The sequence below is a fragment of the Petaurus breviceps genome, unplaced genomic scaffold (genome assembly GCF_028583685.1).
Source record: "Petaurus breviceps papuanus isolate PSGF00001 unplaced genomic scaffold, PetGlider_PUasm1.0 189, whole genome shotgun sequence".
Lineage (NCBI taxonomy): Eukaryota > Metazoa > Chordata > Mammalia > Diprotodontia > Petauridae > Petaurus > Petaurus breviceps.
Genome location: NW_027185809.1, coordinates 41031418 through 41058733, shown reverse-complemented (window position 1 = coordinate 41058733; position 27316 = coordinate 41031418). Strand labels below are relative to the sequence as shown.

The window sequence follows — 27316 nt, the reverse complement described above, 5'->3', positions numbered from 1 at the left end:
GAAAGTAACAGAAAAGGAAATAAGAGAGGAATGATACATTAGTCACTACTTAATATTCCAGGCCATTACCCTAGCTTAATGAGACAAGCACACTGTCTTCATGAGAAGTTTGAATAACCACTGGCTAACCTTTGACAGGGGTGAGGAAGGTAGCTGAACTATAAAGCAGAAAGCTGATGATTTGATAAGACAAATCAAAGTACTGGTAGCTTGAATTTGAGTGCATATGTGTGGGGCAGAGGAGGCAGAGAGGGAAGGGCTGATCCATTAGGTTAAGTGGTTGAATTATTCTGTGGGAGCCAACCCAGAGAGCATGTACCTGGAGCCTCCAGGGTGATGGTTCAATGTGAGATAGTTAGACTTTCCTCTTATTGAGCTCTGAGCAGGAAGAGCTGATGACAAAGTAGATATGTAAAAGGGAGTGACCACACTTTAGAATCTCTTATTTTCCAGCTTGGGATCAGGAGCTGCATCCTGAAGAGAGGATGCTCTACTTCCTTCCCACGTCCTTCATCATATATATGGACCTCTATGTGCATACAGATGTATAACTATTCGCTTGAGGTAATGGAACTTGGCCAATATCTCACTATTGGAACACTGTGATACACATTCATGTCTACTTAGAATTAGATTCAAGGTGAGCAATCACTTAAGTTGTTCTTTGTCAATTGTCTTAAACCATATGACATGGTCTGTACAACTGAGAGAGAAGCTTCTGACTTACCCAATCCCTCACCCCAGCCACCACAAGGACCATGAGCACATGGCAGATAAAAGACATGTCTTGCCTAGGTGAGCATGAGCCCCTTTTTTTGTTCTTGCCTGATCTTAGGCAGGTGAGTATCTATCACAAGATGGCAAAGTCTAGGATTGAAGTTGTCCTATTGAGTCTGAGAGGTTTAGAGATTCTGGATCTTTTTGATCAGAGCTGGAGTTCTCAGAAGCTTTCTTAGCACTCTTGAAGAGGACTATAAATAAGTGAATGAGACCAAGCTCTGGGCTGGTTTACCAGACTAAATGGATCTTGATGAAAACAGGGCATAACTGAAGTGGAATGTAAAATACCCAGTCAGTTGTTCTGTCAACTGCTTTATATTTTGCTGAAGTTTAAGTATCAACCTTGCCAAGTGACAGTAACAATAGTTGTAAGCTACCGAATTCTCTTTTAAGTCATTCTGTTAATCCACACCATGAATTTTTTATGTCTTTTAGAATGTTTTTATATGTATGAAATTAAAGACCTATCCCTGTACCATTCCTGATTTATATTGTATATTAGGTACATTTTTGCTTTCCTCTTTGGAGACATCTACAAATGGGCCACAATTTAAACTTCAAATAATTTGTTCTTGGGATACCAAGGTGATGTTTTAGTTAGCTAAAGAGTAGAAGAAAAGGGAGCCTACCCTGTCCTCTCATTAGAGGCCAGGTTTCTCCCAGGACTGAACTCAGTCCAGACTTCATTCCTGGGTTCAGAACAAAGTGGCTCCTTAGAGAAGACAGTGGGAACAGTGCCCTGGGCCTCCTGGGACCAGAGATGGTTGATCAATGAAAGACTTGTATTAATTATATGAAAAGCAAAATATTTTGTTTGTTTGTAGGGCATCATGTTTCCAACTTGGGATCTTGTAACATGCATCCTATTCCAAGTGGCCACTGCTTCTGAGGATCAAGAAAGACATAAAGGCATAAAGTGCAAAGCAGCATGAATCTGATAATTTGCAACCTATGCTGAATCCTGTTTTTTTTTTTTAGGGAGAAAAAGTAGGCTATGATTTCATACTCATTTTTAAGTTAATCAAATATAAAATGTCAACCTTCCTGAGAATGTGTCATGGAGGAACACATAAGAAACCTTAGCCTTCAACCTAACTTGATACTTGGTTGATACTCCTCTTTCTCGAACATATAGGGATCATCGATCTAGAGTTGTAAGAGACACCAGAGGCCATCTAATCCAATCATCTCATTCTATAATATCAACAAGGGGCCAAGAAGATTAGGTGTCATGCTCAAGGTCATATCAGAACCATGATTTGAACCTAGAGCCTCCACCTCTAGGTCTAGTGATCTTTCCACTCTATCACGCTCTGCTTCATTCCTACCCTCTTCATCATATATATATACACACTTACATATATAGGAATATTCCCTTGAGATAATGGAACTTATCTCAGCAGTATCTCCAGTACCTCACTCTTGGAGTTCTGTGATAGGCATTCATGTCTAGTTAGAATTAGGGACAAGGCAATCAGTCATTTAAATTGTTTTTTGTCAATTTTCTTAACCTAGATGATAAGGTCTTTACCACCGAGAGAGAAGTTTTCAGTGGAATTTGTCAGTGAATCCTAACTAGATGAGGTATGTTATGTTCCATACCCCCACATGTAATGAGATCATCATCTTATTCTCCATAGACTCCAGATGACTTTCTTGACTCTGGAGAAAAACAAACATTGCATTATTCCTCCTGGCAAAATGTAAGCATTCAGAGCCATTAATAAATAGAAAGGGTTGTTGTTTTTGGTTCATGTGTTTGTCTGAGGTGTTCTGACTCTACTTCTTGTTCAGCTGCTTTATTATGAAACTTCTAGTTTTATTTTCTCACTATAAAGCCTCTTCTACTCTCTTTATTCCTCACTCATCATTCACACCCTTGGCCCTCATTTTTATCCATACTTGATTTATTAACTTGTCATAAGTTTGTCTCTTCCTAACAGTACTATAAAGAAAATGTAAAAGCATATTCACAATTCTAAAGTTACCCTTCTTATTTGGGGACAGTTATCATGACGGTAATTTTACTTACACAGCATCCAACTTTGTCCCATTGAAGGCATGTCCTTGGACCCAGGTAAAACCATTGTTAAAGAGCTTCCTGCAAGTCATAAAGGAAAGAAATTAGTGACCTATGACATCATGTTGGTCACTTTCTGAAAGTTTAATCTTTATTTCTCCAAGGTCAGAAAAATCTAGAATGACTTTCAGAACTAGTTACGGGTCATTCAAGAAAACTGATCTCATTACTTCATACGCATGCTCATTTTTTTAAACTAAAAAAAAGCAGCCTGATTACCCACGTTATTCTTCAGCCTTGGCTTGGAATAACTAACCCCCTTCTTAAAGGATGAAGATTTGTCACCACTGTGGATAGTAAAAAAGTACATTGAAGGCACTGAATATAGTTTCAAAGGAGGGTTTACCAAAATATTTTGAATCCTGGAAATAATACTGATGTAATAATCCCTGGCAAATGGTTAACTGGCCACAACCTTCTCCTGGGATTTTTAGTTCTAGTTTGAGAAGAGAGGAAACCAGTAGTAGATCGTTCCTTTGACTGGGCACGGGCAAGAGGAGGAACACAGAGGTTTTCAAAAAGAGGATTGGCGGTGGGAATTGTGGAGACCTCTTATGGAGAATAAGGAAAGAAGACAGGAGAAGGAGCCATGTTCCTCTGGGAGTAGCATGATTGAAGCAGCAGCTGGTGTCTGCTACACTGATAATTCCCTTCTTAAGGACTATGAGAGATGACCTCTATCTAAATGGAAAAAGGGAGAAATACATATGACTGTGTGCATTTTATTCAGTGCTTGCTTGAGAGAAACACGCTAATGGGGGCCTACCCCACCTCATGTTACTTCTATTTCTGTTTTTCTTAAATTCCTTTTGTCAAATAATTCATTTTATTTTGTTTCTCACAAATATTCATGATTGACCCAGTCCTTTTGTTTTGAGTGTCCCTTTTGTGTGTGTCATGAGGACACAATGGAAACCTTGAAGAAGAGAGGGACCTTTCCTAGTACAGTGTTGGGAACCTCAGCCCTAGTCCATTGCTAGAGAGTTCTGCTCTCTAACTGGGTGCATAAATGGAAGCCATTTAAAAAATACCTTTTCGGTGTAGAATTATTATTAATTAGGGCTCTATTTTATAAATTTACTTCAAACACAAATCAATGTTACATTGAAATAAGTAAAGGGTGAAACATTCTTTGTTAATATATTTTATAGTTTAGTATATTTGTTTATTTTTTTCCTGTTTTCATTTTTTAAAATATTTTTGTTGATTTTTAAGGAATCAAAGATTACAGAGTTGGAAGGGATTTCAGAGCTCTAGCCCCTACCCAAAGCATGGATATTATCTACTACATTCCTAACAAGTGGGCATTCTTTGTCCATTTGATGACATCCACTGACAAGGAATTCACTATTCTTCTAAAAACGTTGATCTACAGTCACCTTACAGTTAAATATAATTTAAAAAGTAGTGAGATCTTAGGGTCACAGTGTTTAGATTTGGAACCTGGAAGTGGGCTGCCTTAGGCTATACTATTATTCTTAGCCTCTACATGGATTAAAAAAAATTTTTTTTAAATCACATTACTTTTAAATGAGCCCACGGAACATATAACAACTCAGGAAGTCTCATCTGCACTGTTATTTCTCTCATTTCACAGGTGAGGGAATTGAAGCATGAAAAGGACTTGTCTAAAATAATGGAATTGTAAAACCAGAGTCAATATTTATTTGTTATTGCTTCAAGGTCAATCCACTTCCCTTGAATCTGTCACAGCACTATTTTGGGTGGATGGGAATAATATTTTTCTCTTCTTTTATTCTCTGAATTCCACATGGAGGATGGTCAAGCTGACTATAAGAGTATACATTTAAGTAAGAACAAGACGTAAGTTTCCTTATTTGAAAATGGAAAAGATAAATTAATGATCTCCAAGGTTTCTTCTAGCTCTAAATCCCATGGTCTTAAGGTATATATCTTCACTGTATTCCAGAAGCAAGTCACATCTTAGTAATTTCTCTCCAATACTGTGAAGGGAAGAGGAGGCTCCTGGGCAACTGAAATACTCTTAATTTGACTTAAGATAGACAAGTTAGACAATAATAATAATAGTGACTGGCATTTGTATAGTGTTTTAAGGTTTGCCAAGTGTTTTATATATATATATATATTAGTTTATTTGATCCTCATGCCAACCCTGTGAGGTGCAGGTGAAAAAATTGATGTTATGGGAGGTAGAGGGACCTGTCCAGGGTCACATAGTCAGCAAGCATCTGAGGGAGGATTTGAATTTGGGTCTTTCTAACTCCAAGTCCAACACTCTCTATTCACTGTATCACTGAGTTAATAACAATAAATAGTAATAGATAACAGAATCCAAAGTAAAGGAATTTTGCAAATAAAGAAACAAGGGGGAAAGGTTAGGAAGTTACACTGAAATTTCCATTTCATCAGAACTATGGTTTGGTTCTTGTGTGCTTATTTCCAGATGTTTACAATTCTTGCTTTTCCTTCCATTGGGAGAGAGAAAGAAAGGAAGGGAAGGAAGGAGAGGGGGCCAGGAGGGAGAAGAATAACAGCAGCAATAGAAGAAGGAGTAGGAGGAAAGGGTGCAGAACAGACATTTGATGGCGAGGTAATTGACTGGACTTCCCATGCCTCCATTGGGTTCAGGTAAAAGGTATATTCTGTTTAAGCACTTAATGCTTCTGCAGAGGAGCTCTTTCCTGTCAAACAAATGTATGCTACTCTATAGGCACAAAGAACTAAGTTATTTTTCCCCTCACTTTATTTATCTCTGCAGTTAGAAACTCTGAATTTCCTAGGTTTGAAAAGTTTTTCTTAAATCTGCTTTTGATAACATACAATGAGCCTAACCATTCTAAACTAGAAGGAGTAGGCTTGCATGGCAGCACACAATGTATGTCCTTTCAGAAACTTAACAGACCTCACTGGTGAAACATGCATTTGAGTTATTGAGCTCAAGGATACCAAGTATAATCAGTATACGGTATGTGGTCATGAGAATATGTAATGAACTGAATAGAAAGGTAGGGGTGACAGGAATTCAGCAGGCAGGACTTACAAGGTTAAGGTCTCATTGCACAGCCCTTGGAAAGCATTCACAGGAATTGACGTTATAAAAGGGTTATCTGTAATTTCACTGTAATAAGGAGAAAAAGAAAAACTATCATGAGAAAAAAATCAAACCATTAATTTAACCTCATCAAGGTCTTTTACTACATTAGTAATACATATACCCTTCCAGAGAATTGTCATCACAAGCTAAATCTAAACTCCTTTCTATTTTAATCCCATGGAGTTTCTTGCTTGCTGGGTCTGTTCCACTGAAGTAGGAATCTAGTAGACTGATCAGCACAGGTAGATCAGTAATTTTAAAGGCAAAATTGTGCATTCTTTGAATAAGTGATAGGGTCACCGATTGATAATTTATCTAAGAAAGGCCAGTGTCAATGAATATTGAATTTCTCCAACTGTGCAATGGCTATAACAAAGGCTTGGAGAAAGGTAGTAGGGCAGTTAAAATTTTCAAGGGTTAACCACAAGTACTTTACTGGCATAACTTTGCTGGATACATGGATTTTGGGAGCTTCTCTAAAGCAATTATACTTCTTGAAAATGACTCATCCCTTTATCTGGACAGTGCCACACTGAAGCAGGTCATTACATTAATTCAAATAGAAACCTTGGAGTTGCCACTTTTGGCAGCATCTTCAAATGTTGCGAGCTCCTCTTCAAAAACTTGACCTGTGGACTTCTCTATAACTGACTTTTCCCATTATTACATTGAGAATCTGAACTATAAAACACCTGATGAGGTTATAAAGAGAGAAAGCATAAGGTAGGACAGAAATCAGAAAACATAAGTAGTCAATAAATATGTTTTGGTTGGATAAAACAATGCAGACCTGCAATTTAATCTCAGTTCCACTAGATAGGCCATAGGATTTTAATCTGGAAGAGATCTTTGAGATTACCTAGTCCAGTCCAAATCACTCATTTTACAGAAGAGGATACTGACTTCCAGAATGGTTCAGTGATTTGCCAAAGGCCACACCAGTAATGGAGAAGGAAATGGCAAAACATTTCGGTATCTGTGCCAAGAAAACCTCAAATGGGGTCATGACAAATTGGACATGACTGAAAGGTCTGAACAATAACAAAGGCATTTATGGAGTGCTTAAAGGGTGAGGGAGCACTTTATTATGTCATTTGGGCCATTAGGTTTTCACTAGGAATGAAACAAAATTTATTAACCGCTTACTATGTGCCAAGTGGACAGTTAGTTGTCAGAGTGGATAGAGTGCCAAACCTGGAATCAGGAGACCTGAATTTAAATCTGGTCTCAGACACTAGCTGTGTTGCCCTGGGGAAGCCATTTTACTTTGTTTGCCTCAGTTTCCTCACCTGTATAATGAACTGGAGAAGGAAATAGCAAACCACTCCAGTATCTTTGCTGAGAAAACCCCAAAAGGGGTCACAAAGAGTTGGACACAACTAAAATGACTGAACAACACTGGTAATAAATAGCAGAACTAGGATTTGAACCTGGATCCCTTGACTTTAAATCCAGCGCTCTTCCACTATACCACACTGCCTCTTACACACAAAGAAATGCAGGATGAGAAAATTTAAGAAATTTGAGCAAGGTTGTACCACTAGTAACGAGTAGAACTAGGACTAAATTTTAGGTTTTCATTGGTTCAACCAATTTCTGAGTGCTTAGGTCTTCTGGTCCAGGGTTCTAGCTACTACTTTACTTTTTCTCTTTAAATCCTATGAGACATCATTAGTTAGCAGCCCCTGGCTACAAAGGAAAAAAAGAAAGGTGCAAAGGTTTGCTAGCAAAGTTTGCATAGCAAAATTTTTGTTGTTTTGTCATTTTTCAGTTGTGTCTTACTCTTTATGACCCCATTTGGGATTTTCTTGGCAAAGATCCTGGAATGGTTTGCCATTTCTGCAGATCATTTTATAAATGAGAAAACTGAGGTAAATAGTGTTAAGTGACTTGTCTAGGGTCCAGCTAGTAAATGTCTGAGATCATATTTGAACTCAGGTCTTCCTGACTCTAGATCTAGTACTCTATCTACTGTACCACTTAGCTGTCCCAAGATTAAGTAAAACAAATATATTTGTGAAAATATTCCATCAAAATTAAGGCATTATTACTACAATTACTGCTTCAATCACTACTACTACGAAAACTACAGACAACATTTACAAATTGAGTTAGTGAGGTATGGTATGTGGAGGGCTAGGCTTGCCTCCAAAAATATCTATCAAATCATAGATAGACTGCTATTTGTATTGGAGGAGGAAGTTCCCACTCTCAGGTGTCCCTACATTGATTAAATCAGATCCTTTTTATATTTGCTATTAGGAATAATAACGATATAGATACCACGAGAATTCTGATCTTGAAAGTGTTTTGTAATCCTGGAGTGAAAGTATTGTTATATGAGGTGCAAAGTGCCAATATAAGTTCATTAAATATGATTTAAGAGAATTTTGAATTTCAAGGTTTCTAGTGTCTATCCCTCCAAAGGATTTCTCTAATTGATGTCTTTGGAGTCAGTAACATTGAAAAGTTATATGCATACTTACAGTATAAAGAACACATCAGCTGAATCAATTTTGGTCAGGTCAGGAAATATTTTAAGTCCGGTATTGAAAATCCCCCTAAATTACATGATCAAAGAAACAAAGATAGAAGTTAGGTTTAAGAAAGCATCACAAACATGCATTAAACATATACCATTGATGTGCCATTGCAGTATCATTCATCTGTTGATTTTTGTTGTGCAGATTTCTAAAAAAAATGTGGCATTCCTTCATCCTTGCTTTCTTCCTTCCCACTGCAGGATTTTTTTCCCTCCTTCTAAATTAGTATTTCTACTTTCTGAGCTGGCTGTATAATCTCTGAATATGAATGCTTTCTGACAGATAATTTTTGTTACTCACTTTCTTGTTCTTTGTACACAAAATTCTATCTCCCATCTCCATGCCTTTATACAGGCTGTACCTCATTTTTACCTATTAAAATCCCTTGCTCCCTTCACATCTGACTCAAATGTCACTTCCTACATGAAACCTTTCCTGATGCCCCATGCAATTAGTGTCTCTTGAAATTACTTTGTATTTACTTTGTATATGCTTTGTGTTTACTGATCTTTGTACACATTGTTTCCTCCAATTGGACGTAGGCTCCTTGACTGTGGGCATCTTTTATTTTTGACTCGTTATGTTCTGTACGTAGCATGGTGTCTAGATCATAGTAAGTGAATAATAACTCTTTGTTGCTTATTAAATGCTCAGTGAAATGTCTCCATTCAGAAGGACTTGCATCAAGACAAATAGGTTCTATGTTTTCAACCAGATATTAAGTTAGATGGAAACTAACATTCATCTAGACCTAGTGAGACTAAAGTGTGCTTATTGGTTTCAGATTTCTTTTCCTTTGGTTTTTGTTTGCTTGTTAAATTTGATGGAGGAGGGGTACAAATGTAGAAGAATTTGTTCTTACTGAACCTTGGTTTTCTCAATCAGATTTTACAGTGATATGTTAAGAAATTAGTCTTCCTCCAGATTGGCTCTATAATACTAGCCTCCTGACATAAAACTTCAGATATGCACATGTTCAGATAAATAAAAACTATCAAAAATTATTTTAATAACAGACCTATATTTGTTTTTTATTTTAATCCTTAAGGCACTACAACATCCTAAAATATCTTTTGAAATTATTACCACATTATGTTTCATTCAATCACCATTTATAATATCTACTTTGGACAAAGCATTATGCTGGGAGAAGATACAAATATAAGTAAATCAGTCCTTCCCCTTCAAGAGCTAATCGTATAGATTTTAAAAATAGTAATTTATGTACATATGCTATATATGGTAACTTTATTAACCTAATTGTTGCATTAACCTAAATGTTTGATTATCTATAACATCAAATCCCTGATCCTTAATAACTAAAAGGGAATTTAATCTTCATATCTACTGTAGGGTCATTAGTTCAGTAGCCTTTTCACCCACTGGAGTTAGGCAGACTTGATACTTTAAGGTAGGATTCTTCATTTAGAAATTCCATTTTAAGTTTTTTTTTTTACTTTATTCTAGACTACTCCATCAATGCCTGAGCATAGTTTCTTTTACATGGGAAGTACTCTATAAATATTTATTGGTTTGTTATGGTGTATATGAGGTTAAGGACACCTTTGTCTCATAATACCTCCATTATAATGTATGTATTGTCTTGATGTGTTTTGGGAAGATGAAGAAGAGTTCTAATGAAGGAAGGATTATTTCTGATCAGGTGATCAGTGTAAGTTTCCTGGAAGAGCTGATATTCGAACTGAAACTTGAAGGATAAGTAAGATTTCAAAAGGCAGACAGGCAAAGATATTCTAACCATACAGATAGTTATATAGTAACTATAGAACTATAGTAACTATATAGCAGTGGTAAGGTACTGGATTCATTCATAAAACAATGAGTACTCTAATTTGGCTATAAAGCATAGATTACTGAAAGAGAGGTAGGTATGCTAAAGGCCACAATGGGCTTTGAATATATGTGAGGGAAAGGAGGAGAGCTGAAAAAGGTTGGGAGTGGTGTTAGGGGACAAGTATAATGAAAGTCATTGAAAGGTTTTGAGCAGAGAAATGACATAACTAGATAACTTATGTTTGAAGGTTGAATTGGAGGTGATTCAAACTGAAAAATGTAACTGTAGTGTAATTTAGGCATCAGGAGAAACTGATTGATTTTTTTTTTAAATTACCTTTTTGTTTTTTATTTCCTATCCCTTAAGTGCCTTGGACTGTCTTTTTCCATAGGGATGTAGGATCTTATTGATTCCCATCTCTTCTAAAACTGTCTTAGAAAAAAAGGAGTCTCTAATAAAGTTTGGGGAGTTCTGACCTTATAGTTCTGACCTAGGATAGTCTTAGATATACCAAAGAAAGGGAAAACAACAGCTCCCATCATTAGATGACAGCAACTCTATGACTAAAAACTGAACTGTGCCTGTAACACATCACAGATCAGACTGATCTCCACAGTGGTGTTCCTATACTATTACAGAGAACAGCTGACCAGGTAATGACTCAGACGCAGAAGACTGGGGGGCTATAAAACTGTATTGTGCTGTTGCCAGCACATTATTTTCCCCATGCACACCGTAGGCTCTTAATTGAAAGTTTATTGAATTGCATTGAAAGAAGTGGTTCCACCATCTGGTGTGAAAATAAAAACTTCTAAGGCAGGGGTTCTTGACCTAGAATGTATGGACCTCCAAGGGTGTATACAGAATTTCCCAGAGCCAGCTCTGACTAGCTCATGAGAGCCTATTGCTAACTGTCAATTTCAGTATGAATATTTACATCTTGGATATTGGCAAACTACAAGTCAGGGCTTAATTTATTGTTTGGTTGACTGTCTAAACTTAAGAAAATGATGGGAAAACATTAATAATACAGATTAAATTTAAAAGTGTGTTATATGTACATCCCCCCCCCTCCCAAAGAGTAGATTGTTAAACATTTATCAGTATACCCTGGAACCATCTCTGGATAGATTTCAGGGGCATCTATGACCTTGGATGGGGAAAAATATTACATCTTTATTTTCACTATCCTCTAAATGAAGTTTAGCATCTTAATTTAATTTAATTTAAAATTCCTAATCTAGAGGCATATATATGTATGTATGTGTATGCATATGTATGTATACATATGCACAGATGCATATACATATGTATTTATATAGGGGGAGGGAGAGAACTAGCTATTAGGGACTATTAACATTTATATAGATGCATATGTATATATGTATCTTTATAAACACAGGCACGCACACACATGCACACACACATATCAACCTATAAACCATTTTCATGACAAAGGGACTAAAACTACCCTTCTCCCCTTCTACATACATTCCCTTCAGGCTTCATGTTGTCCATCTGTGATTTCTTTTCCCTTCAAGAGTGGTCTTAATGCTCATTTGAATGTGCTTTCATTTGGGTAAAAATGATCAGGGTTATTGGAGGGTGAAAAGGGAAGTGTCATGTGATTTGTCCCAGCCCTGTCCCTAGGGACAGCTCTGACTAAATGACAACTTGGTAATTCCCCTGTAAAGACAGAGTTTGCAATACTTACAGGAATTTTAAGAGAGGCAGGTCTTTTAGAGCATCAGGATCTATGTAAGTTAAACTCCTAGTATTTCGAATTTCTCTGCAAAAGTTAAAATGAACAAGTTCACAGGCTGAAAAATATTGTGCTAAATAAAATATCTGAGCTCTTTCCTCATTAGCCACAAAACTCAAAGAAGCAAGACATTAAAAGAACCCCAAAGAAAAAAAATTAATGAGTTTGAATTAGGAGATAAGAATAACTAGCTATTGGCAGAATTACAACAACAAATTGCTCTCAACTCAGGGAAGAGAGGCTTGCTCATTCTTTGCTGCCTATGGTAGCTAGGCTGCTTCTTGGACCTGTACAGCCAGCTTTGTCCTGATTCTAGCTAAACTATGTTAATGGGGCCCTTTGTTTTGGTTGTATTCACCAGTACTTTTTCTGTTTCCCTTTAGGCATAATTAAACACACACACACACACAATTTATCCACTGTGGTGCTGGAGATAGTGGGCAAATACCATTATTGTTATTTATAACAGCAACAATAAAAAGCAAAACAGTTCACTCAGGAGTAGAAGGTTAAGTGGTCCCATTTGGTATCATAACACGGTCTGGTTTCTATAATTTGCCTATTAAATGCATAATGAATAAGTCTAAAAAGTATTGACTTTGGAAGTGCTGCAAATAGATCCCTTAGTTGGTGATAGAGAAAGGAAGGAAGAAATGAAGGAAAGAAGGAAGGAAGAAAGGGAGAGAGAGAAAAAATTAAAAAAAAAAGGAAAGAAAGAAAGAGAAAGGAAGTTAAGCACTCACCATGAGCCAATCATTTGTGGAAAATGTAACTTTGAAGTCTGTAGGGTCTGGTTAGGCAGTATGTAGATAATTTAGGTCCCTTCTGAATTCCTTTCTCTTACTGTTATTTAGCACCACAAGCAAGTAAACTCTAGAAGGAGAAACTCAAACTGGTTGCTTCTGTTGCTTGTCAATCATGCTTAAGAGAGTTTCCCAGGGGAAGTGGCTAACTATAAAAAGATTCTGGGTTATCAATTAATTACTCATTTTAGTCCCACAACTACTAATAATCAAGAGTGAATTGTAAAGACCCATTCCTTGTGAACTGGAAATGTGCTTAGTAAAATAACGGTCTCCATTATTACTAGATGTTGACACTGCTGATCATCCTCTTCTTGATACTTTGTTCTTTCTAGTTTCCATGATACTATTCTATCCTAGTTCTTCTCCTGTCTATTGACCATTCCTCAGTCTCTAATGCTGAATCATTTTTCCAAGTCATGCCCTTCAGTGGTAGATTATCTCCCAGGGCTCTATTCTGGGCCCCATCTCTTCCCCCTCTATACTATTTCAATTGGTAATCTCATCAACTCATAAAGATTTAATTACCATTTCTGCTCATGAATCTGAGATGATTTATCTAGCTTTAATTTCCTATTCGGAAGACTAGCATCTGCAATTGCCCATCTCAAACCGGATGTCTTATAGACATCTTAAACTCAGCATGTCCAAAGCCAAAGTTACTATCTTCCTTCCAACACACCTTGCACTCTTCCAAACTTCCCTATTACTGTTGAGGACATGGCCATCTACCCAGTCACCCTGGCTAAAATCCTAGGTATCATCCTCAACTCCTCCCTTTCACTCATCCCTCAGATTCAATCTGTTGCTAAATCCTATAAATTTTACCTTCAGAATATCTTTCATATCGGCTACCTTCTCTCCATGGACACTGCAACAACGTTGGTACAGGCTTTCATCACCTCACACCTAGATATTGAAATAATCAGCTGGTTGGCTATTATTGGCTCCCTGCTTCAAGGGTCTCTCCACTCTAGTCTATTCCTCAACTGTCACGTTGATCTTCCTAAATTGCAAGTCTGACCCTATCAATGACCAATTCATTAATCTTCAGTGATTCCCTGTCACCTCAAGGATCAAATAAAAAATCCCACTGGACTTTTAAAGTCTTTCATAACCTGTTCGCTACCTACTCTTTCAGTCTTCTTAAACTTTATTTTCTTTCATGTATTCTGTGACCTAGTTGATAAGGTATGGGCTCTGGAAGCCCCCTCTAGTTCTCCTTGAGTCCTTGAGGTACAAGCTCTGGGAACCTCCCTTAGACTCTGATTAAATCGTCTCATTTGATGAGGCATTTGCATGAGGCAATAAGCCTTACATTGTGACTGGGCCCAGACCTCTAGCCTAGTTACTAATTGCACTACTAACTCTAGTCTAGTTACTAGCCTAGCCCTCCATTATTCATTTATTTCCCACCCCTGAGCCTATCAAAAAATCAATCCATCCTTGAACTAGCCTAGCCCACCATTGTCTGTAGTCTCCAGGTGGCCTCCCACCCTTAATCACTCATTGATCTCATTAACTCCTCCTGAAGACCCTCCCCTAAAATCCTCCCCTAGACCATCCCTACATTTCTCCCACAACCTTCTGTACATAAGACCCTGTCTTGTCTTCATGTTTGTGAGAGCGCCATAGAATAGTGAGAGCATTGTAGAATAGTGAGAGTGCCATAGAATGACCTAGCACAGACTTACTCTGTGTCTAATGCAAGAGAACTTTTAACAAATTTTACCAGTACTTTTCTTTGACTGGCAGGACCCGGCATGTTGGTATTTTGGGGTCTCCAGAGCAACCCTAACCCTCTTAGTGGGTAACCTCTTCCTAGTGACACTGGCTTCCTAGCTGCTCCATACACAAAATGTTCCATCTCCCAACTCCAGGTATTTTCACTGGCTGTGCCCTGTGCCTCGAATTCTCTCCCTCCTCATCTCTGCCTCTTGGTTTTCCTGGTTTCTTTCAAGTCCCAACTGAAATTGCACCTTCTACCAGAAGCCTTTCCAGATCCCCCCTTAATACTAGTGTCTTCCCTTTGTAAATTATCTCCAATTTACATACCTTGATTTCATAAGATTATCTCCTTTACATATCTTGTTTTTACACAGATATTTGCATGTTGTCTAACTCTTTAAATTGTCAGCTCCTTAAGAACAGGGATTGCCCTTTGCTTTCTTTGTATCTCTATTGCTTAATGAGAGAAATGATTATTTCTCTCTTATATCAATAACCCATTAATATTGGGGGATCCAGGTTTTTCCCCTTCCCGTTTCCTTATTCTGTACTGGGTCAAATCAGCCTCTGAAGAACAGGGCTGATGATGAGATTGGATTTAGCATTCTCCTTAATCTTGTTTGAGACCTCACACAACTAGAGAAGTTTTGTTCTGATTAAAGAGTAAAAAGAATCTAATCTGGGTAAATTCCAGCCCATTTTGTTCTATTCAGGCAAACTAGTATGCAGAGTGGGGGTGGGGGATGGGGGGTGGTTTAGATCCCTTTTTCTAGATTGTTGGTCTGGGAACGGTCTGTGTAAAGAGTCTTAAGAGTGACAAAATCAAATCCATGGTGGGGCAGCCCCTCATTAGAAGAGGTCCACCTCTCATTATGATATTCGTTCTCATTAATTGTTAACCAATCAGAGTTGATTTCCTCCTATTGGGGACACATAGGACATTTAAGTGCTAAGAGGCCTCCATGATATTTATTTGGTTTATGAGAGATAGTCAAATGACCATCCCCTTATTAATTATTTGCTAGCCATAATTAATAAAATGATTAATTGTCCAGAAATTATACCTCTTGAGCTTTTTACGTCACAGTAGCATATACTAAATACTTCATAAATGCCTGTTTACTGACTAACTGGAGGAAAGAAATCAGTTACTATTGATTTGTCTGTGCTGTCTTCCAAAAGAGATATAGGAAGAGAGGAAGACAAGGAAAAAAAGGAAGAAATTAAAAACAAACAAAAACCGTTTGCACACTCCTATGCATGAAATAGGTGCTCTCCATTCAGGGAAAGGTTTGTTATGAAGTTGTTTCAAAGGGGATGGATGAGTGAACTGCTGCTCGGGTTTCAAATTCTACATGTCCATATTGAAAGATTGGTGTGGAGAAAATGCTTTGCTGAAGAAAGAAAACATTTAAAAATGAGATGGTGCAACCTGTATAAAGAGTGATAGTAACCTTGAACCAGTGTAGGATAAGGGATGAGGAAGTAAAAAAATTAAAACCAAAAAATCATTATGTTAATACCAAAATAATTGGTTGATGTAAGGACAAAGATTTTAGAAGATCTTTAGGAAGATAGGGGAAATAGAATTAACTTTTAAAAGAGCTGATACTTGGAATATTTTGTATATGTCACTCATAAAATATATAGTTTCCAGTCAAGAAGGAACAGCACCTGTCCAAGATATGTTTGAAGTTTGTTTTTTTTCTGTTTTAATATTCACATTCTGAAAATTATACCTGAATTTGTTTCAAAAGAATTCTAATAAATTATAGCTTAACTAAGTTAAAGAGAATATGGATTTTAATAGTGCAATAGAAAGTCTGTCATAAGCATATCACTGCTCTCAACACTTTGGAAAGAAACTATAGCTGTCCCTTCCACATCATGACTTTCTCCATTGTGGTATCAATTTATCTTGGTTCAGCATAAGGAATTAAAATGGGAATTTGGGGGGAGTTTTTTAGAAGCTACAGACAACACAAAAAGGTCAGCAGATGACACAGAAAGAGTTTGGAAACTTAGAAATGATAAAATATATGTATAATATTATATACTATCAGCACATTTTTATCTTTTAATACCATAATTATTCAAGCTTCTTCTCTGATATGAAGGGAGTGCCACATTTCTCCCCTTCCCCCATATGGACAGGATAACTGTTTTCTGAATTTTCTTTTCTCTATTGTCTTTCTACCCCAATCCCTACTCCACCATCACAGAACAACCCTGTTTCTAAATAAATTGTGTTAGTGAGGTTCTGTGTCTTGATTGCTTTTTTTCACTTTAGTGACCTTTGAAAAGATCAATACATTGTGGTCCTTTGGAGAGGAGAAAACATCATTAAGAATAGCAGCAGTGAAACCAAAACAATCAGCCCAGGATCAAGAAATTTTGATGATAGAAGTGTGTTTAGAGAAGGACTTGGATAAAAGACATAGCAACTTTTAAACAGCAAAATAATGGAACTAGATGGCCAAGATTTTAGGGAGAAAAGATTTTGCAATTTTGTCTTTGTTGTCTTCCAAAAGGGATAAAAGAGGAAGGGAGGACAGGGAAAGAGAAGGGGAAAAAAACCACACAAAAACTTTTTGTACACTCCTGTGAGTCAGGTACATCTCTGTTCAAGGGAAGGTATGTTGTGAAGTTGTTTCACAGGGGACCTGCTGTTCAGGTTATCCACCCTCCTGTATATTTTAGGGATTTTATTTTTTTAAAAGGAGCAAAACCAAATGAATATATCATCTTGAGAACAATGACTCTGTGGGATAAGAGATTCACGGGAACATACTAATCTATGAAATTCTGAAGGATTTTTCAGAAGAAAGGCAGATGAAATAGGTGAAGAGAAAATGATGAAAATTTGAATTAAGCAGCCACTTGATTTTGTCAAGAAGAGAGATATGGCAACCAAGGATGTCACTGGTTTAGAGTAATTGCTTATTTGAAAAACATTATAGAAAAGAATAATGCAAGATTATAGATGGCAGTATCACTTCAAAAGACAGTTAAAAAAAACAGTTGAGGAGAAAATAAATCTGCAGAGTTTGGTGAGAGATCCTTCAAAGTCAAATCATCCTGAAAGCTTTAGTATGTGAAACTAGGAGCTTAACAAAAAGAAGTGAAATGGAACAGAGAAGCCAACATCCATAAAGATTTGTTCCTATAAATACATACTCATAGTAGAACAAAGGTATTTGAACCCTACCCACCTCAGCACTCTACTAATCAACCAACAGGCACATATGAAGTAACTGTTGTGTGCAATGCACTGGGCTACCATATGAGGTAAGGGAGTAGCAATGATATTTAAAAGGAAAAAGTGGCTAATCCTGATTAGCATATGTAGAGAAAGATCATATTAAAGGCAACATAATTTTAAAGGTTCTCGAGGATTATTTTTCCAAAATATCTCAGATATGATTCCAAAAGGATGGAAAAGATCACGGGCAATATTTTAACCAAAAAAAGGAATCTTGAGAAACCTTTAACAAGTATAGACTTTTCTACTCTCTTAATTCCCTAAAATCTTTAAGAGGACAATATGGTTATGTCAAGGTTACCAGGGTGAAAGTTGGAGAATTCTTATTTTCTGCCACAGCGCTGAAAGATGTAGAGAAGAAAAGCTCCTATTATATCTATTACTTTTTTTTGGCAATTGATTTGTAGGGCAAAATACCACCTTAAAAGTTCTCCTTCTATCATTTGTATGTTAAAATCTTACAAGATAAAGTAAAAAATGTGATTATAGAGATACTTTTATTTATTGACTTGCTGAGTATTCACATCAAAGAAGGCAATAGTAGAACAGAAAGCTACATGTTCAGGTAAATTGTCAAGAGTTATAGAGGACACCTGAAGCACAGTAAAAACAGAAGGTTTTCCTATCTATATTAATGGTGAATTTCATGAAATGCTTTTATTCACAAATGACATTAACCAATTCCTACAATGCTACAAACTTTTTAAATTAATCTGTAATAATCAGAGATTGGTTTAAATATCCACAACGAAAAAACAAAGTGGATGAAAAATTCATACTGTTCAGATTACAATAAAGAACTGGATAGATGGCCCATTGAGTATCTATCATCTGTTTAACTATTTCTATCTCAAATTGGTGTATATGTATTCTTTAATCTAAATCATATACCTTAGCATTATACCTGTTTATATTTATTTGCTAATCTATATCTATCTACCTAGTTCATATGTTGAATATAAACATGATCTGGACCCAGAGATATAATGAGGAAAATGGGCTGTATCACATTTGGAATTTGCAAAATACCTTTAGTGATTCTAAACTATTTAATATCAATATTCTCCTAGAAATGCCACACAGCCACAAATTATGAAGAAGTGTGACCACAGAAGAATCGAAATCTCAGGTGACTCAAAAGGCAATGGAAAAGATATATGGTATATGTTTTCAGACCCTAGCCTATTAGTAATGATGATGTATGCAAGATGTAAGGTGGTATATTGGTCGTGACAATGGCAATGATAGGCAATAAACAGATAGCTTGAGTATTGATGCCCTTGAAACACTAGAAGAATCAGAGGAAGATCTCCAACGTGTGAGATAGATGCATTCTGGACAATTCGCAGGATATAAATCGGACAGTGAAAAAGTATTTAAAGGTCATAGTATGTATAGGTGGAGAAGAAGTATTCATACTGAAAATTCACAGACGTATCAAAGTATTCAGTTTGTAATAAATGAACATAAAACATTTGTGGAAATTCTATATTGATAATGAAAAATAGTTATGTATATAACTATTAAGTTATATATGTTATATAACTTAATATTATATGTTTCACATAAAGAAGCAAAATGGAACAGAGAAGCCATATATAAATATATATATATATAAAATATAAATATATTTAACTATTAAACCCCTTATGACAAAACTATAAGTATCATATGAGAACATATGTGTGTTTTTCAAAGTGTAAAGCACTCTACAAGTATGAGATAATACAGACAGCTCTATAATGTGATATACATGCCCTAAAAACAGTGCACTATGCAAAACTGAGCAATAAAAACCACAGAACTTTTGAGAAAAATATCTATTTGGGCATGACATTAAAAAACTTCATCAATAACATCAAAAAAAGATAGTGACCTAATGAAAAATGGTAGTACAGTTTTATAACTGTTAAATGGTTAATCAATACATAAATAATACATTTAACAGTCACTGTGTCCATGGCCTTGGTCTGTTGCTGGGTCTGGGGCAAGTTGGGCAGGCCCCAACTCTAGGTCTCCAGCAAATGCTATGGCAGGGTCAGGGTAATGGAAGTGGGGTTCAGGGTAGGAGTGATTCAAACCAGCCCTTCTCCTCTCATAGTTCTTACTGCACCAAAAGATATGCAATAAATATAGCACTTTACCTTGACAAGGAAATGATGTTTGCTTGGGGAAATGGGTACTGAAAGGATAACAACTTCTGAGTTACTGTAAAATGGTTTAGTTTTCTAACTTCTGGCTTATTCTCTCTCAGAAGAAATGGAACAGAAGCCAACTCAAAATTTGTGTTTTGCTCAGAATGTTCCCTAATATATCAATCGTGTTTGAACAAATTCACTTTTTCCAAAACACTGGTTATAGCAGAGCTGACTGTATTATTAATGATGAAAATAAATGCTTCATACCTCAGGAGTTAATTAGCCCATTCCACCTGTTACTTACTGGTATGATTTGAACTTGATTTCCAAGTGGAATGAGTTAGTCACTGTGAATCTTAGAAACTTTTAGAAATCATTTAAGCCTTTTTTTTTTTTCCATTTTATAGATGAGGAAACAGATTTAGAGAGAAAAATTTATTTACTTAAGAATTTGCAGTGTGATTGCTAAGCCGTTGTCAGTGACTTGAAAAATCATGGAAATTGAAAAGGTGCCACGATACTGGAGATAGACAAGTCTCAAAAGGAGGCAAGAGGAGAAAATGCAAAGCAGAGGCCAATGAGCCTGGCTTCAATGCAGGGCAAAATTCTACAATCTGTTATTGAAGGGATAGCATGCGAGCATTTTGAAAAGTAAGACCTTAGAGCCATCAAGAGTTCAGAAAGAACATAACATGCTAGACTCACTAGATTTACTTTTTCAACAATGTTACTACACTAACAATTCAGGGAAATACCATAGATGTAGTACACTTTAATTTTAGCAAAGCATTTGACTATGCCTTTTATTATATTCTCGTGGACAAGAGGGAGGCTAGATTTATTACATGCTGTAGTGAGATTGTTGATTGAATGACCAGAGAGGAAAAATAATTCATTTCCCTTTCTTTATGCCTCCCCCCCTCCACCCTTCAGTTCTTTGAATCTTTCCATCATGCCCCCAGGAACCTTATTATTCATTTGATCAAGATCAAATTAACTTTGGTACTTAAACCTCAGCAGGACATTCTGTCCTTCTGATTGGAGGGCAGAGCATTAAGTTCCTCCCAAAACCTCCTTTTAAGGAGGGCACTCAAGCCAACCATCTCTTCATTTCCTACATGGCTATAGTTTTTTAACTGCTCCATCATGCTCCTGTGCCAGATAACTTCCCTCTTCTCCTCCCCTCTTTCAGTTTCTTTTTATGTGTTATCTCCCATTACATTATATAAACTCCTTAAGGGCTGGGACTGTCTTCTTTTTTCTTTTTATATTTTCAGAATTTTGTGTTTCTACTTAACACAGTGATTAGCACATAATAAGTGCTTAATAAATGTTTATTAACTGACTGAATGTTATTAATGAATAGATGTCAACATGAAGGGAGGGCTCTATTTGATTGCACAGTTGATGTGTTCTTTGTCTCATGCTTTTCAATATTTCTATCAATTATTAGAAGGAAAAATAGGCAGCATACTTAAGGTTTTTCTTTTTTGGTGAGGGGAGATATCAGAGAGAAAACACATTTTTATTAATTTATATATATAAATGTTATTAATTAAAATAACAAAATTTAATTTTAAAAATGTGCAAATGGCACAAAGTTAGAAGGGATAGTTAGCATTCAGGACAACAAAATCAGGATCCAAAAATTCTTAATGGGATGGAATTGAATAAGGTACTTTAGTAGACATAAATTTAAAAGTTCTATAGTTGGATCCAAAACAAATCAACTGTATAAATACGGACTGGTGAAAGGAATGACTAAATAATAGTTTGTCTGAACAAGATTTGATGATTTTAGCAGATTGAAAGCACAGTATGAATCAACAATATGACATATTAACAATAAAAGCTAATTAATATGTATAGTAGAGTTGTAGAGTATAGAATAAGGAAGGTGACAGTCCTAATGTACTCTATGTTGGTCTGACCACAACTGGAGTGTTGTATTCAGTTTTGGATGCTCCATTTGAGGAAGGATATTGACAAACTGGAATATATGCAGAGGAGAGGGAGTAGGATAGAGAGAGAGCCCTGGGATCTATGCCATACAAGGATCAACTGAAGGAATGGGAATGGAGTTCATGCTGGAGAAAAAAGAGACATGGAGGAAAAATAATAATTATCTTCCAGTATTTGAAAGTCTGCCTTGAAGAAGAAAATTTAAATTTGTTCTGGTTGAATTCATAGCACAGAAGTAGGAACTAAGGAATAAAATCAATGGAGTTTTAGGGAAAACTTCCTAATAATGAGAGTTGTCAAAAAGTAGGATGAGTTACCTTGGGAGCTAATGAATTTTCTCACACTGGACATTTCCAAATGGAAACTGATCAACCATTTGTCATGGATGTCATAAGAAAACAATCCGTAGATCTCTTGCAGTCTCTTCCAACTCCAATACTATAAGATTCTATGATTCCTCTGTCTCCTTAAACCCATGCCTGTGTTCTTTCCTTCACATTGTGCTGAAAGGCCAGAAAATGGGTGCCTTCATTTGAGTCTTGATCTACAGCCAAGTAACCCACAAGGGTTCTTAACTGGGGGCCCATGAATTTGGTTTTTTAAAATAATATTTTGATAAATATTTCTATAATTGGTTTCCATTATAATCCTATGTATTTAATTTTGTGCATTTCAAAACATTATTCTGAAAGTGGTTCTGGAGCTTCCCTAGATTTTCAAAAGTGTCCAAGACAAAAAAAAAAAAAAAAGATGAACCCCTGTCCTAGTCCAACATCCTAAACCATCTCAACTCACCTTATCCCAACATCAATTCAATATAGAACTCCCTACCTACAGAACAAAGCTTAAAAGAAGATTAATCTTATCTAAATCAGATCAGCTTTCTTTCTCAATCAAAAATAAGCCATTTCTGGTTCAGCCATTCATATCTAGTCTTGACTTCACAGCACCTAAGAAACGCCTTTCTATCCTCTTCATAGCTCTCAACTCCTTTGCTCTATATCCATATACATAGTATAGAGGGATGGAAGATGGCAGAGTCATACAATCTATTTTTTACATTTCAATCAAAATTATTGAGCACCTACATGCTATAAAAGACAAAAGAAATAGAAAACATGGTCCCTCTTGCCTAAATACATTGGAAAGAAGACTGGACTTGAAGTTGTAAGGTTTCTTGAACCAACTGGTTAATACTGGCTTATGTATCACAACCTTCCTGAACCTTGGTTTATTCATCTGAAAAATGTGGGTGTTGGTCTGGGCAATCTCCAAGATCCCTTCTTGTTATAACAACGACAATGGTGATGATTATTATGATTATTGTCATGTAATTTTCATAATCATTATTATTATATTGCTTTCAAGTTTGCAGAGCACTTTATATACACTCTCATATTTGATCCTTATAACAACGATATAGGGTAGGTTCTATTTTTATTCCCATTTTACTTAGGAGAAAACACAGACTGAAAGAAATTCAATGACTTAACCAGGGTCACACACTAGGTATCTAAGGCAGGATTCAGACTCAGGTCTTCCTAACTCAAAAGTTAGTGCTCTATGCACTATGCTACCTACTTACCTTTAACATTCCTTAATTCTAAGTAGGAATATTTTGGAGCAAGCACCTGCTTGATTACTTGTGCTATACTTTATTAATCCTTTCCCATTACTACCCCATCTTCTTATTCTGGGAAAAGAAAAGAGAGCTTTGCACAAGGACTTTTAAATATGTTATACTCTTCAATTTTTCACTGAATTTAAAATAAAATAGACATTCAGATTTAATGTGACACTGCTCACTGTCTAAGGGGCAGGGTTACCGCAGATCAGGAGACTAATTTGGCATATTTTGTTGATTTAGTTAAACATCAGAGTCCACAGTCTCTTTTTCTTTCCAAATATCCATCCTAAACGCCGGGAAGAGCCAAGAACTAGCCTCTCGAGAAATCTACTTGCCCAATGAAATCAGCATTGTGGCAGAAACATAATTCCATCAAGTCTGATGGTAAATTAGAATCCTGAAAGAAATGGAGTTGGGGAGAGAATAAAGGGAAATATATAGGAAAGGATTAGAGAAAGGAAGAAGAGACAGAGTACTAGAAATCATTAGCTAGGGATACAACAGTGAAGAAAAATGTTCTCTAGTGATAATTGTTCCTCTAAATTATTTAATTGACCCTGAATTGTTCCACTTCAGTCTGGCTTGGGTTGGGATGGAAGTAATGAAGTCAAACTGAGATTCCAGGCAAGGGTGGGGGTGAACTGACAGTTAAGAGAGACTGTAACTAGAGAAAATACACTCGGACCAGAGCTGGGTGGGAGAAACCTAAATAGCACCTGCTCCAACAGTGCAATTAGTCTCAAACTTTCATAAGCACTGGATAATCTTACGGTATTTTAAGCGGAAAAAAGTAAATGTAAAAAGGACTTTGAAAATTGTTTTTAAAAAAGAAACCAGCCCAAAGACAATTAGTTACAAAATGAACACTGAAGTCATTAACCAGGGACTGTATTTCTCAAACTTATATATTTTGTTTTCTTCTTAAAGCATTCTTTTTAGAATAGTGGGAAAGTCAGTATGACCTTCAATATTCAATAAATGTACAATTCAATTCATTAAATGTATTTTAATTACCTACTATGTGCAAGGCATAACAACCTGTTTTTAAAAAATGCGTAGGACCTAGACTAGAAGGATTCTTAGATGTAATTTTTTTTTCTTTTTTAGAGGAGGGCAGCCGGGCAAGTGGGGTTAAGTGACTTGCCCAAGGTCACACGGCTAGTGTCAAGTATCTGAGGTCAAATTTGAAGTCAGGTCCTCCTGACTCCAGGACCAGTGCTCTATCCACTATACCACCTAGCTGCCACTGATTTAACTTCTTGAAGTTATCTCCTTATATATTCAATGAAAAATAATAATCATATTTGTACTTCTGTCATAGAGTTGTTAGGATTATATGATAAAATGAATAAAAAGCTTTGCAAGCACTGGTGCTATATAAATGTCAGTCATTATTCATTCTTTAATATAATTTTTCCAACTGATGATACATGTGTTGCACATGTATCAAGATATAACTCTAGTAAAAAATTATAATTATACAATCTTCGTTGTGATAAAAGGAAGCTTTGAGCATTGAATCTAATACAATATAACATAACAAAATAATCATACAACATAACAAAATGGAATAGAATTTAATATATAATAATTATGTGTTATATGATAATATAGTATAATATAAAGGTACATTATGTTATGATAGCATATAGAATAGAATAGTGGGGAAGGCAGTCTAGCATAGTGGACAGAGAGCTGGCCTCCAAGTCAGACTGACTTGTGTTAAACATATTTTGGCATAATCAGACTATGTGACCCTTGGCAAGTCAACTAACTTTTCAGTGTTCCAAGTGACTCTCTAAATTGCAGAGAAGGTGCTGACCTACATGAGGAGAGGGAGTTTACTTTCTTAGGAATTCTCTATACAAATGAAATCATAAATCTATTCCCTATCCATATATATATATATATATATATATATATATACATGTGTCATGTATGTATATATGTCAATGAATTAATTATTGCATGCTAAAGGATTTTAATCCATTATAGGCTTATTATAAATTGCAAAGTTCCATGTAATTATGTCACTTTAGTTAGTAGTACCATTTTACTTTAATCAAATGAGGTAGTAATTGTAAAGTGCTTAGTACAATTAGTACTGGCATATAGTAAGCACAGTACAAATATTAGCTATTATTGTTTTTGGAGGGGGGAGGTGAGGCAACTGGGGTTAAGTGACTTGCCCAAGATCACACAGCCAGTAAGCATCTGAAGCTGGATTTGAACTTGGGTTCTCCTGACTCCAGGGCCAGTGCTGTATTCACTGTGCCACGCAGCTACCCCTAATATTAGCTATTATCTACAGCATATTTTATAAAATATTTTTATTTACCTTTTTTAGTACTACTAACTAAAGTGACATAATTACATGGAACTTTGCAATTTATAATAAGCCTATAATGGAATAAAAGTCCTTTAACATGTAATAATTTATAGCTTGAGTTAATTTAATTTATTATATTGAAATATATATTTTTTGCCTCTTAAATACTTGGTTTTAAAGAGTTACTGATTTTTTTGGGTTGGATTTCCCTTACTTCCCAGTAAAATTTTGAAAATTCAAAAAACCCCAAGAATTTTATGCATACTGTCTGAATTATCACAGATTTTGAATTAGTGGGGTTTTACTGTACTTTGATAATCACCACTGCATGTTTATTTTAGCACCAAGACTCCAAAAACATTGTGTAACAGGAGAACATAAAATAATCATATAACCAAAGAAGATATTTATAACCCAGATTGTCTTGTGCTTCAGCAATTATATAAACATAACCAATGTCAATTCAGGGAAGTTTATAAATCTCTGGGTTTGGGGAAAAGATTCAAGAAACCACTTATGTTTGCAGAACACATGGTGAAAGAGATTGAGTTTTAAAGTTCTGTAAATCTGAGCTCTCTGGGAAGCATATTCACATTTTCACATTTTAAAAAAAACTACTGGAACTAAGTATTATATTTATTGTCAATTAGTCAATAAATATTTAGTAAGTGTTTAGTACATGCCAGGTCTCATTTGAACCCAGAATCTATAATTAGTTTAGTCCTCAGTTTTAAGACATTAAACTTATTTACCCCCTATAACCACAACACTTCTGTATTGTGTGACATGATTTATTCATTTCACCAAGGACCTAAAAAGTTATGAATTTCCTATTTATTTGTACTTTTCCATTTTTAAGCTTCTCCTAAGAGAAATAACTTTTATTTCAGTAGCATGCAAATATAATTAAATCTTTATGGTATTGGGTCTTTCATAGTTTCATAGATTAGGAGATACAAAGGCCCAATCTTTAATGATTCTAAGTTCAAAATCTAGTGAAGCCTCCCTCCTGCACTCATAAACTTTTGTACCTAAGCTATTCCCAGTCTGGGTTTTACATCCCTTGGGAACTTATTTTCTCCAACAAACATCTTCTTAATAAGTAAAGAAATCTGATAAGCTCTTTACTCTTACACGATATCCATTTTATTTGCCTTTCTTTATTTGGCATATAAACACCAGTATAGCTATTGAAACATCAGCAAACAGTTTAAAAAATGCTAGTAATCCAAGGAATAATCAGAACAAATAAGGGGGGGGGAGAAGGGGTTCTGTTTATATTTGCAGTCAGAGAGATTTGAAAAAAAGGCTGAAGCAATGTCTGGAAAAGGCAAAAAACAAACAAGGTAAATAAAAATATTTTATAAAATATGCTGTAGATAATAGCTAATATTAGGGGTAGCTAGGTGGCACAATGAATACAGCACTGGC

At 35.9% G+C, this 27316-nt stretch overlaps 1 protein-coding gene across 1 annotated transcript in view; it reads right to left on the bottom strand.

Moving 5' to 3' along the window:
- Positions 1–27316, bottom strand: part of TSHR (thyroid stimulating hormone receptor) — a 186977-nt gene that overhangs the window by 44696 nt on the left and 114965 nt on the right. The window contains exons 5-8 of the mRNA XM_069092354.1: positions 11989–12063; positions 8423–8497; positions 5883–5960; positions 2813–2881 (exon numbers count right to left, since the gene is read on the bottom strand). Coding sequence (XP_068948455.1) covers positions 2813–2881; positions 5883–5960; positions 8423–8497; positions 11989–12063 — 297 coding nt within the window. The remainder of the gene's footprint in view (positions 1–2812; positions 2882–5882; positions 5961–8422; positions 8498–11988; positions 12064–27316) is intronic.